This window comes from Zingiber officinale, chromosome 1B, assembly GCF_018446385.1.
Source record: "Zingiber officinale cultivar Zhangliang chromosome 1B, Zo_v1.1, whole genome shotgun sequence".
Classification (NCBI taxonomy): Eukaryota; Viridiplantae; Streptophyta; class Magnoliopsida; order Zingiberales; family Zingiberaceae; genus Zingiber; species Zingiber officinale.
In genome coordinates, this window is record NC_055986.1 from 159691696 (window position 1) to 159705709 (window position 14014).

General features: G+C 43.2%; 1 protein-coding gene across 1 annotated transcript; it reads right to left on the minus strand.

Annotated features, from left to right (window-relative positions):
• Positions 1–7432: 7432 nt before the first annotated feature.
• LOC121986306 (probable histidine kinase 4) lies at positions 7433–13651 on the minus strand. Its single transcript, XM_042540189.1, has 11 exons — positions 12748–13651; positions 12083–12316; positions 11831–12000; positions 11235–11453; positions 10965–11151; positions 10843–10894; positions 10527–10756; positions 10231–10329; positions 9320–10038; positions 8412–8903; positions 7433–8080 (listed from the first exon to the last, which is right to left on the minus strand). Exons 1-11 carry the CDS (start codon positions 13027–13029, stop codon positions 7831–7833), a joined length of 2934 nt encoding a protein of 977 aa, XP_042396123.1. The 5' UTR covers positions 13030–13651; the 3' UTR covers positions 7433–7830.
• Between the last annotated feature and the right edge of the window lie 363 nt (positions 13652–14014).

Consider the following 14014-nt stretch of genomic DNA (forward strand, 5'->3'; position numbering starts at 1 on the left):
CTATAAAACCTCCGGTCGGAAAACTGTCGAGCTCCGACGTTAAAAATCGAGAGTCGAACCGGCGACTATAAATCCCCCGATAGGAACGAAAGACGCTTAAAGATATGCGGCAAGGGGAAATAGTGACAAGTTGTATGCCACTTACGCCCACTCGGGAGGCCTAGTTGGCGAAGTTGTGTGTCATAGGCCCAGACCAATCACCCACAAGCAGGCAAAGTAAAAATGAAGTTGCACAAAGATAAGTTTTTCATTGAAATTAGGGAAATTAAGGTCGAGCGGCCGAATTACAAAAACGGGAGTTTCTGGCCGAACGACCGAATTACATGAAGACTTCTACTCCAAAAAATCATAAAGGTCCTTAGGGATGTTGCTGAGGAGCGCCGCATAGTCCTGGGCCGGGATGCTGGCGGAGTCAGGGAGATGAGCCTTGGACTTCAGGTAGTCCGTTGTGGCGGTGATGGCCAGCTCAAAGGCATTATACATCCGCTCGCATACTTTTTCTGAAAATTCGGTCGAGCGGATGTGCTTCTGCATCAGGGCTGCGACTCGGCCAGATTCCTACTCTTGATATTCCTTGAAGGCAGCCTGAGAAGCCTCGAGAGACTCCTGCAATGTCTTCAATTCATCCTTGTGTTTGATCGCCTCAGCCGAGCGGCTCACCTTCTCGCCATCCAGCTGCTCCATCAGCTCTTTGACCCGCTGCTCCAGGCCCCTCGCCTCGACATTTTTCTTCTCCAGATCGGAGATAGCTGTCTTCTTCCGATCGGTGGCAAGGCTTATTTTCGATCAAGGGACTTGACTTGTCGTTCGAATTTGACTATAGTATGGGCCTGGCCAGCCGTCTTTTTTTGCTCAGCCGCCAACAGATCTTGGGTCTTTTTTAGCTCTCTCTGCAGCTCGGCGTATGAGGGGCCTTGAGAGCTGAGCGGGCCGCCCGAAGCCTTGAGCCTCTTTAGCTCCTCGTCCACCATAGCCAGACGATTGGAGACCGCGATCTCCTCCACCCATCTCTGACATAAGCAAGATTATTAGCAGCCGATCGGAAAGAGTGTGTAGAAGACTTCAAAGAAAACATACTTACCCCAGTGGCCTATTGCATATGGCTATTGGCCAGATTGCTGAGCGGAATCATTGCGACACGTGCCCGAGCGTCGGCCCACATTTCGGCTAAGGGCCCCTTCAGGGTGATCATGTGCTCGGGCGCGGTTGGCCGATTGGCCTCGGGCATCAGTTCTTCGGTGGGGAGATGCAGGGAAACCCTGATGGTACGGTGCCGACCGGGAGTCGTCTGGGCGGAAGTTGGAGAAGGATCGGAGGCCGACCCAGAAAACTGGGACAAAATGGTCGAACGTCGGACTTAGCGAGGAGTGGGCGGAAGGGCGCTGACGAGAATGGCCTCGAGGGGGTCCGCGAACGCATCCAGCTGGGATGAGGTCCGATCGGACGAAATCGCCTCAACTGCTGGGGCTTTACCGCGAGAATCGGTGGTGGTCCGTTCGGACGGCTGGACCGCGGAAGTCGCCAATCGGAGTGGTGTTTTCACTCGGCGCCTCTTTTGTCGAAGAGGGCGCTCTTCCTCCGGAGCGGAGCCTTCCTCCCGGACGGAAGGACCTCGGCTACAAGTTATGCCAACCGCCGGCTCCGGGAGAGAAGCCTGAGCGATCGACTCCCCCGCATTCGTGTCGCTCTCTCCTTCGTTAGAGCCGACCGGGGTGATGCCCAGTTGCTCCATCTCTTTGGCAGCTGCGGCCTCGAGCGCCGCCGCTTTCCTCTTCAAAATGCCGGTCATCACGGACTCCACGACAATGTCCGCTGCAAAGGAAAAAGGAGAAAATCAATTAGCAATCAAGGCGAATGCACAAGTAAAATTCTTACCGAAGCCGCTCGGGAGGGGAGTCCGGATCGGACTCAGACCAAATATGTACATCACCCCTTCGGGCAAGAATCTGTTGATGTCGAGCCTCAGACCAGCTAGCATGTTGGCGGCGTGAAGATAATCCGGTCGGGTTTTGAACCTCTTTAGCTCAGGGGAGGTTGGCGGTCCGATCTGCCACTGGGTTCGGAAGGAGGCCCGTTCGAGAAGACGCAGATAGAAGTAAAACTCTTTCCAATGTTTATTGGAAGAGGCCAGTTTATTGAAGAAGACTAAACCGGGCCGAGCCTGGAACATGTAAGTGCCCAGCTCGGACTGTTTAGGGTAGTAAAAATAATAAAAGACCTCCGATCGGAGGGGAATGTTGTGGATTTTGAACAAGACAACAACGCCGCATAGAAGGCGGAAAGTATTAGGGACTAAGCTTCCGAGTGGAAGGCCAAAAAAATTACAAACTTCTATGATGAAGGGATGGATTGGAAAGCGCAGACCGGCTATGAACTGGTCGCGGAAAACACAGAAAGCTCCGCGCAGCAGTTTGTGTGGCCGAGCGGAGGGGGAGGGTAAGATAATTTCAAAATCAGAGGGGATGTCGAAATTATCCATCAGAATATCGGCGTCACGCCGATTGAAGCGCGACTCCATGGTAGTATACCACGGGCCGAGGGCTGGTCTTGTGGCATAGAAGAACTAGCCATTGTCCGAACGGATGAAACCACAGAAAGCGAAGAAAGGCAAACGATAGAAGGAAGAAGATGAAAAACAGTGCAGTGACCAGGGAGCGAGAACTCGACAAAAAACATGAGAGTAACGGAGAAATGGTGAAGGCCTTACAAAGAAGCAGACGAAGATCGAAGGAGGAGGCTGGAGATCGCCGGAAACAGAAAAGCAGGATCACCGGAAGTCTGCAACGGCAGGGAAAGCTTCTGGGCACGCGAGACATAGAATGCGGCGAAGGGGGAGAAGGAGAAGGCTTTATAGGGTTGAGCCCGAGCGGCCTCAACCGTCCGATGCAGGTCACGGGAACCGAAGCACGCATCGGGCTGTCCATTTTAAACCTCCTCGGTCTCGTCGCCCGCGATGCCGTCGTCGTACGATGACGACAGCGCGCCACGTGGCATTCGGCTACTGGAGTGCATTTAATGAGCGCGTGCTGGGCCTTAATGACGGAGATTGGCGCAAATTTAGAAGAGATCCGAGGAATGTTGGCGTTGACTGACGCCATAGCTACCCCCGTGGGGGTCGAGCGGAAGATAGTTTCACAGAGACACCGCTCGGCGTGACTGGCGGTCCAGTCAGTCGGACTAATCGCCTCCTTCGACTAGACTTGAAGGGAAGGCAAGTGATCCGGCCGTTCAGACGAGGGACCCTCTGGAGGGGAGTCAACGCCACGTGGTGGTCAAAAGTCAAAAGGGTCAGCATGAGGTCCGAACGACCGGAAAAGGGTTAGGTCGACCGGCCGAACGGGTCCTGGCGGAATCAAAGACAACTCGACAGGGAGTCGAGTTTCCGACGCTCATGGTGAACAAGGTCGTCGGGGCAGCCCGCTCGGCCGAGGCGTAAATCGGTAATACTGTAAAGGGACGTTCTTAGTCGAGCACGCGATGAGATGAAGTCTTTCCGGTCGGACCGACATCTACGCCCGGTCGGCCCGACAATGGTGTCAGGCATGCTCCTCTGGCAAGCCCATACTAAGGTATGGTACATGACACGTGTACGCCTCGGTAGGTGTGCACAAGTCTCCCCACAGCTCTATATAAGAGCTCTCAGACTTCGCCGGAGGTACGCGATCTCTCGTCTTCGAAGCCACTTCATCATTTTCCTCTTGCCTGACTTGAGCGTCGGAGGGTCGTCGCCGGGAACCCCTTCCCGGCCCGACTTATTTGCAGGTTCGCCTGAGATCCATACGGTCGGTCCGGTCAGAGGTCCACATTATCATCTGGAAGAGCGCCACGTGCCCAGCGTCCATCGATTCAGCGTTAGGACAGGATCAAATTTGCGCCGTCTGTGGGAACGCACCTGCATCCGAGCGGAAGAGATGGACGAAGCTGGACGACAGCACACCGTGATGCTCTCCCAGGAGGAGCTGAATCGATGGACGCTGGGCACGTGGGAGAGCATCACGGTGTGCTGTCGTTCAGCTTCGTCCATCTCTTCCGCTTGGATGCAGATGCGTTCCCACAGACGACGCCAATTTGATCCTGTCCGAACGCTGAATCGATGGACGCTGGGCACGTGACGCTCTTCCAGATCATGACGTGGACCTCTGACCGGCCGTATGGATCTCCGGCGAACCTGCAAATAAGTCGGGCCGGGAAGGGGTTCCCGGCCACGACCCTCCGACGCTCAAGTCATACAAGAGGAAAATGATGAAGTGGCTTCGAAGACGAGAGATCGCGTACCTCCGGCGAAGTCTGAGAGCTCTTATATAGAGCTGTGGGGAGGCTTGTGCACACCTACCGAGGCGTACACGTGTCCTATACCATACCTTAGTATGGGCTTGCCAGAGGAGCATGCCTGACACCATACTGCTACAGTCTGAGCACCTCTCTGATGGGACAGCAGAACCTTCCGTCGTACGATTCTGTGTATGACCTGATCGTCGAATATGTCTGCTGTCAGAAGATGTTCCCCAATGTCCCCTTGTCTCCTTTTTCCCCGAACCGAGCGTCCATCCGCTCGGTAGGCATCGGTCCGACCGGGCGTAGATGTCGGTCCGACTGGAAAGACTTCATCCCATCGCGTGCTCGACTAAGAACGTCTCTTTACAGTATTACCGATTTACGCCTCGGTCGAGCGGGCTACCCGCTCGGCTCGACGACCTTGTTCACCATGAGCATCGGAAACTCGACTCCCTGTCGAGTTGTCTTTGATTCCGTCAGGACCCGTTCGGCTGGTCGACCTAACCCTTCTCCAGTCGACCGGACCTCATGCTGACCCTTTTGACTTTTGACCACCATGTGACATTAACTTCCCTCCATAGGGTCTCCGTCCGAACGGCCGGATCACACGTATAATTATGAACACCAGATAGATATAAATTCAAATTTTAAATAATAATTCAGCATCTTATAATTATAATGTCATACCCAAATACCACATATAATTATAATATCATATATAAATATCATATAAAAAATAATATAATTTCACTTGGTAACCATTCAAATAATTCAGATATTTGACCTTTACGATCGAATTAATCATAGAGACAATCAATCTAATTCATAAAAAAAATTCATCGATTTAGTATAAACAAACCCTAACCGACTATCCAACTCACAATTTGTTCAAAGTCATCGTAATTTCATTTTTCTTCATCACTTTCTGACGCAGAGGAGACCATGAATTATCATTCAGTTTATTAAACAATTTAGGTTCCAATTTAATCATTGGTAGGGATTCTCACGGGCAACGATGCAGCAATAATTCATCAACTAAAAACAAAGAAAAATAATTGTTTGAACTGCCAAAGTCGGACGTCTTATCCAATGTTGTCGAATCCGGCAGCATATCTAGCATGGACATCAATGAATTATTGCGCGTTATCTAATTAATTTTCCATGTGCCGTTGAGTGCTGGAAACTAACAGTTAATTAGACAATAAAAAGCTATAAATGACGTATGAATGGAAAAGAAAGTAAAAGTAATTCCCTTATTAAATATTTTAACAAAAAAGGGAAATGATTATGCAGCCTGTAATGCAATGGACACTAGGCCAATCCATCGTACTATCTTATTTGTAAACGTGATTTGAGTGTTGGGAAGGAATTACATATATGAATTGTAATAAAATTTCATATGCAATCCTCAAATGCTCTTTAGGGAAAATATTTCCCATTTTCCCTGCAAGTATTGTAATCTTTAACTCCAATTGAACGCTATGAGACATGTCTTTACAAAGTACATGGAAATGCTATAGATGTGTTTTTTTTGGATGGTCTAGTGGTTAGCATATGAGGTGTTGTCATCATGAAGTCTGGGGTTCAAATTTCGACATAGTCGAGATAAATATCTCTCTTATGTGTTAATCACTATTCCCAAAATTAATAACTATCCATGATTTATCTCTTCCATATTAGTTCTGAGACAGATTAATATGAACACTAAAGACGAATGTATTCATCTTTTTACTCTCATGAAAATGCTGTAGATGTCCATGTGACTTGTGCATGTCAATTCATCCTTCAAACATTGAGTGGAAGATCATTTTTGATGCAAAATAAGAGAGTCCAGAATTTTGAGGTCATTTTGATCCCCGTATCATAATTTTTAATTTGGATTGAAGTATAAAATCTTTAACATATTAATCGAAACTCATTTATTTATAATTGGTTACTGAATAGAATCTGTAACGACTCAGTCTTCTATTCATTTAAAGTCTTTTTAAGGCTCCAAAGAATTTATCTTTTTAAGGATATTTCCATCCTTAATTGACAAGACTATTTAAATTGTTTATTTAGCTGATATTTAGACTATTTATTTATGTAATTTTAAAGCTATTTTTTATCAATAATTTTTTCTGGCATTTAATTTTTGAAGACCTATTTTACTAATATTCTGCTAAATCAATAATAATTTTAGAAGATTATTTCCCGTGTTCGTCAATAATTTCCATACATCACTTTTAGGTCACATGTTAGTAGTTATGATATAGGAATATGAAAATTTTCGATCTAAATCCCAATTATCTATGCACACAAGAATTTGATCAATGAAGAGGCGTAGTAAGTGCAAAATTTAGAGGGCATTAACACTAGAGCAGGGATCCTCATGCCCTAGTCCATTGCGGTTATTAGAGAGATTTAATGGTCTCCACTTGATCCTCACCTATATTGCAAGTGGAGACTATTGAATCTCTCCAATCACTACTCTTGGACCAAGGGTAGATCAAGACAGACAAGATCAGAGTAGGAGTGTAAATGAATCAAGCCGAACTCAAGTACTATTAAATCTCTCCGATCACTACTCCTGGACGAGGGGTAGATCAGGACAGACGAGACCAAAATAGGAGTGTAAATAAACCGAGCCGAACTCAAGCTTAGGTCGGCTCGAGCTCGAGAAAACTAAAGAGGCTCAAGCTCAGCTCGAGCTCGAGAAAACTAAAGAGGCTCGAGCTAATTTTTAAATCTGAGCTCAAGCTCGGCCATTTAATTATGGGCTCAAGCTCAGCTCGACAATGAATTTAATCGAAACAATAAAACAAGCTACTTAAGGAAATTTGAATCTTAAACCTCTACTTACCTAATGAAATATACTAACTACTAACACATCCTTAACTTATTATTTAATTTTAAAATATAAATTATTTTAAATATTAAAATACTGAATTAGCCTGACAATCTTAAATGGGCTCGAACTCAACTTGAATATTAAACGAACCAACTCGAGCTCGAACTTTGAGCTTGAGTCAAACTTTGACCGACTTGCTCAGCCCATTTGCACCCCTAGACCAGAAGATCCCGCCTATTAACACTATGGATGGACGTGGCTTGGAACAGGGGCTTTTTATTAAATATGCTAGAAATTTAACGTTGAAGTCATTTGTATTCCCAGGAGTTGTAAAGAAAGAAAGAAATTACCATAAACATAATTTACAGCACTTACATGGCATGGTCCTGAGATCTTACCTTGCCCAAGACACCATCCAGTCCAGATTACAGGAAGGATGATATTCGTTATCCCCTAATGCTTAATGTTTTTTTAAGCCTCTGATGCTGTAAGTTTCAGATTTACAACAGCATAGTCTAAACTTAAAATGGCTCCATGAAAATACAAAGACGAATCATCAAAATCAGCCTCTCTTTTTTTTTTCAGTTCCATAGAAAAAGGAACTTCTGGCTTTTTTTCCCCCATTGCGCCAGTTTCCAACATGCAAGGGACCTCAGGCAAGAATTCATCTACTGACGTACACTAACGTACCCTTCAAATGTGCAAATGCCAGAATGCGAATGCTGTCAAGAACCTGAAATGGGCTGTGAAACCAAGAATTTGGCGACTGCTTGATAAAGCTGGGCTTCCTCAAAAGGCTTGGAAACGTACCCATCCATGCCGCATCTGACACACTGCTCATATGTTGCTTGGATAACATCCGCAGTCATTGCCAGGATTGGCACGCGCAATTTAGCCTTTGTTGATCCTTCTTCCATATAAGCTTCTTCACTTGCCATGTCCTCCAATTTACGTATCTCCTGAGTCGCCTGAAACCTGACAATATTAGCACAGTTAGATCCTGTTAACAGCATCCATGGAAAGAATGTTGGATTATATAGAACAGCTTTATATTCTCATTTTGTTCTTTAGTTGTAAGATTTGTATATGATAACAAAAAATCTAATGAAGGAGAACACGCCTTCTGCCAAGTTCAGTTTTCTTTTACAAGTAATAAGCCATCTGTGAGTTTCAGAAGTGAACTAGTGATGAGCTAATTAAACGTTAACCTATATGCAGTGTTGTTTTGAATTTCTACCATCTAGTTTTGTGAATATATATATATATATACACACAAACTTAATTTGATATGATTATGGCAATATACCCGTCCATCTCTGGCATCTGGATATCCATAAAGCAAGCATCAAACTTGTGTGGGGGTTGGAGCAGAGAAAGTGCACTTTTGCCACTTTCAACACACTCTACCTTTGCTCCATACTTTTTCAGCGCTGCTGCAGCAACTCTTAGATTTACCTTGTTATCATCAACCACAAGTATATTTTTCCCATCCAACAAATGGTGAAGGAAATTTGAACCGCTATGGGTATCTTTATTTTGAACTTTACCCATCCCCAATGTTTGTTGCAAGCATGTCGCTATAGTGCTTGTACGCAACGGCTTCATAACTACAGCATCTACATGCGATCCAATTCTTGTTTTGTCAGTTTCAGCAGTCAATAACAAGACAATCTTGGGCACATCATTTGTACGACCAGCTTCTTTCCATTTCAAAAGGTCATTCTGAATGCGAAAATCAATTTTGGAATCCCAGGAATCTTTCTCAATCAACAAGATGGATGGCTGCTTTCCAGGATGACTGCAGCAATATCAAAATATCATGAGTTGCGCAAGAAACATTCAAATTGACCTGATTCAAATCGTAACATGTCAAATACCAAATCAGAAGAAAAGTGTTTAAATTTTCAGAAACAAATCTATTCTCAATTTAAAACAGGAACTGATAGATGTTACCTACATGGGAAGTAGTTATAATAACTAAATGTTTGTGCTCCAAGAGTAATATTATGTCTCAATGCATGCTCTTGAATTGTTAAAGCGAATAGAAACTTCAACAAATTATCAAAACAATAACTAGAAATGTAACAAATGTAGCAATACAAGGAATGGTTCCCATAGGATGCCATGGATATCGAAAACTTGAAGATTACCAATAAATGAAACTTGATGTATTGCAAAGAATAAGATACAACAATCACACAATTGAAAATTTACCTAGAATTTGAATAGCCATTTTGTCCAGATAGTACAGAAAGTGCCTCGTTTATTGTACTAACGTCAGCAGCAATTATGCCCAACCTTCGCAGATGATATTTGGTTACAGCAGATCTTACTGGATGTCTGTCAACTAAAGTTGCTCTCATCCCTCTAAAACAGGTTGGCAAAACTTCAGACACTGATCTCTTCCTATCAACACCAGCACCTTTTCTACATCTCTGGAAGACTGCAGTGAAAATAAAAGTGCTTCCAACATCAGGTCTGCTACAGAAGCTTATCTTGCCTCCCATCAATTCAATTAGGCACTTGCTGATGCTCAATCCAATACCAGTTCCTCCATAATTCCTAGAAGTTGAGCTGTCAGCCTGCATAAATGGTGTGAAAACTCGTTCTTGGGCATTCACAGGGATCCCGATCCCTGTATCCTCAACACTAACCATTAAAGCTACTTTATCTGCCAGAGTTTCAGAAACTGAACCATTTCCTAATGTGTAAGGTAAGGATTCGCCATCAGAGAGTAGCAGTCTGAAACTTTCCCATGTATTACTATAATCAGCAACTTCTAGACCACTTAATGTATTGAATGCACCATTGGCTGATGTACAGTTCACTTTACTGGCATGTCCATTCAAGCCGTGTTCAGCTTTTGCATCCATCACCATTTTCACATGATCAGCCAGATGAACTTGGACAAAAATGTGACCACGCTCGGTGAACTAAATTACAAAAAATATATATATGATCAAATGGTTCAATTTGATTGTAAACTAGTCTGTTTCTTATTCAGGAATTTCACAATCTAAAAATTGAGCAGTGATACTATTTATATGATGACTGGGCACAGAATCATAGAATTATTTTCATATTGGCTAGAGGGTACACATTGCATGATAATACAATACACTTACTTTCACAGAGTTTCCAACAAGATTTGTGATTATTTGCCGAAACCTCCCAGGATCTCCCATAAGAATACTAGGAACCCTGTCTGAAACATAGACAGCAAGCTGCATTTGACAAGAAAGAAAACAGAAAAAAGGAGGAAGTTAAAATGCTAATTATCAAATTCCAATACACATCTGGTTGCAGTTGTTTGTTTTCAACTGGTGATCAACGTCATTCATTAAATGATGCCCTTATTGAAGGATTTATGAATCAAAACATGTATCTAGAATTTTAAATGAGTAAAAGATGTTAAACTGACCTCAATTCCTTTTTCTCTTGATGTTGCAGAAAATAAAGATATGACATCATCTAGTATGGATCGTAGGTCAAATGGTACTGACTCAATCTCCAACTTTCCAGCTTCAATCTTTGCACAATCAAGTACTTCATTTATTAGTGAGATCAGTGCTCTACCACATACTTGAGCAGTTTGTGCATAATCCTTCTGAGTTGAATTTAGGTCTGTATCTAAAAGCATATCAAGCATTCCTGACAAAAGAAAAAAATAGGCAACATTCAATTTCCAAATAATTAAATCGTTGCTCTATGCTACAGAAACAAAGTTTCTAGCTTACCAAGGACTCCATTCATAGGCGTTCTGATTTCATGGGAGACGGTGGCAAGAAACTGAGAAAACAAAACTAATTCAGATAGACTATTTGGACATAAACATTAGTATAAATAAAAAAAAAATCACCTGGGATTTAGCAACATCTGCAGCCTCTGCTTGCCTTTTAAGCTCTTCCATTTTCCGAAAATCCTCCTTAACATTGTCATAGTGGCTCCAAGCAGCATAACCTATATATCCTGCCAGCATAAAGATCACGAAAATGCCAGTTGGCGTAGTGATGGATGACAACGAAACTGGAGGCTTCTTGCGGTACCTGAAAGGTAACACAACATTAAGCCCATGAAAGCAAGACTCAGACTAATCTCAGGTTGGAACTGCACTCCAAGCAAGCATCACCTGCAGTTCATTTCATGTTTCCTAAATGGATCTCCAAAATCGAGCATACTGACATGGGAAGGGGACATGTGACCATCAGGAGGATGGATTCCATACATTAATAAGGGTTCACATGAATTTGTTACATCATATACATTCACAACAATTTCCTGGTTCCCAGCAAGTTGGCGCAATAGATTTTCCACTAGAGATTCAACATCAAATGCTCCTCCAAGATACCTGTTTGTAAAGGTAACCAAACTACTTAAACCAAGACAATGTACAATTATTTAACAAGTCAACTAGCAGAAAAGCTACCATTTCTCATAATTAATAGATATTAACAGCTATGTGCTAGCATCATGTATATTAATTACAACAAAGAACTAGAAAAGTAATTGCTCGTATTAAGGTATCTACAACAAGGTTCATTTAACAAGGCTTGTTGATTGACATTTTGAAAACAACTCAAGTATGCCTATGTCAGTTCAGCCTATACTCATTCAACAAGTTTGCAATCTGGATGCCATTAATTTCTGAAATAACCCACTAATTTAGGTTAAATACCATAAACTAATGGATAACAATAACCGTTATGAATAAAAATTGCATCTCACCCTGCAGTTGCCTTCGCGCGTTCTTCAGCTGTTGCATCAAAAGGAAGACCTGATAGATATACAGGAAATGTCAAAACTACTCCAAGATGATTAGACTCCAATAGCCTGAAGGGTCTTGTAAGAACAGCTTTGCCAGTGGCTCTAGCACGTAAGATATTTTCACGATCCTCCTAACAGTAGAAAGAAATAAAATCAGCTTTGGAACTGAAAATCATAAGGAAATAAATATAAAGAGAGAGAGAGAGAAAAAACCTCTCCGGACATCATGTCAAGGGCTTCAATGTAGGAAACAGTTTCCTGCGAGTATATCACAGGAGCATACTCATCTTGGATAGGAGATGGCTCCCGTTTCATGGTCTTGATTGTCCAACCCTGCTGATTCTCAAACAGTTGTCTGTCAGGATGTATAACTCGTTGTGCATAGGCCACTCCATTCAATAATGGCCGTTCGAAAGATGTCCTTGCTGTATACTCAGCAAATGTCTCCTGAAAGCAAGTTTTTAATCCACATAAACTCATGTATCCAAAACTATCCAGTAAAATGTAAATAAAGCAATTCCTATAATAGGAAATAAATGAAGCATGGACCAGATTGCTGAATTTATAAGGTAATTGGGCAACAGACATTGGAAAAGATTGAACATTGCAAGCTAAAAGAACATATGACAACATGAAAACCAACGAGTTTGAACAAAATTAAACAACAGTACAAAAGAAGAAAACGAAAGACAATTTGTGATCATTCACAATTTGCAATAAGGTATGGCAGACCCATTGATTACACATGTAAAAAAATATGTTTGCTAAACGGAAGAATGAAACCTAACTATTGCATAAATGGGAATCTAAACTCATACCAAACGATATGAATGTTGAACAGAAAACAAAATGAATCATGAGAAAGAAATTCGTCAAACCTGATCAAGGGCTGGTGGGTCTTTCTGGTAATGAAAGGTAGATACAAGAATCGCTAGAGCGTGCACATGATTGACACTCACAGCAAACTGCTCTTGCAGCATCCTTGCCCTCTCTTCGCACATGCTCGTTAACATCTCCTCTGCCTTTCTCATACTTTCTGTTCTCATGTGACAATGGAAACCTATGCAAAACCCTATCGAAAGCATCACCCACATCGCCATGATCACATTTCTGTTCCACCACCACATATTTTCAGCTACCGCTACTACCTCCAAGCCCATCTCACGAGAGTCCAACACCCAATCTCGCCTCTCCCTTTCTCTTTTTGGCTCCAGTATGCACAAAGAGGTAAAAGAGACTCACTTGTTATTCTTCGCTCTTTCCCTTTTAAGGATGAAAGAGTGAGTTTGGTGCCTCCATTCTCAAACTCCTCCCTCAACAAATTGGTCACCACCAGGCACTTGGGCAAAAGAAAAGCTCACAGATCCCGGACAGGGGAGATGAGTGAAAGAGAGGGGGAACACAGCTATTAAAAAAAAAGTCGCACCTTTCTGTTCAAATCTCTGGGCCTTTGGCTGGGGATTACGGACAAAGCCAGAGGCAGCACACCTATTCTTAGATATTAAACAAACAAGAGAGCTGGCGAGGATAACAGCGAAGCAAAAAAGAAAGTGAACTCTTTGGTGGAGTGCAATGCAATGAAGGCGAGAAGATATTGAAGACAACTCTCCTCTCGAAGCAACAACTGAATCGAATTTCTGGATTTTCACGAGATATGCGGCGATTAAACTAATTATTTCCTTTCTGGATTATCTCACTATTTTATTCCCTAAATCTCATCCACTTGGCCCACCGATTTCTTTACCAATTGCTGGCCGCCTTCAACCCCCCTTCTTCCCTCTCCTCCTCCTCCTCCTCCTCCTCCTCCTCCTCCTTGATCTCTAGTCAACAGATTGGGGGAAGAATCGAGGAACCGAAATAATAATAACTCTTCTGCTTCGCCTTTACATTGATCAGAAAAGGTTCTTCTTTCTCGCCAATTCTAATTCAAGATCCAAATTATTTTGTTCCCCTAGTCCGTGGAAATCTGGAGTCGAATAGGTATCAGAAAACATTATACCCAGCTACGATTCAGCTCGAAAGCGGGACTGTCAAGCTCGTTCACATCCAGCAACAGCTCCATGGCAATACCAAGTTGTTTTGCTTCCCGTTTTCAACCACACCTTGTATAGGGGACGAGTGAACTCGAATTACCAATTACTGCGG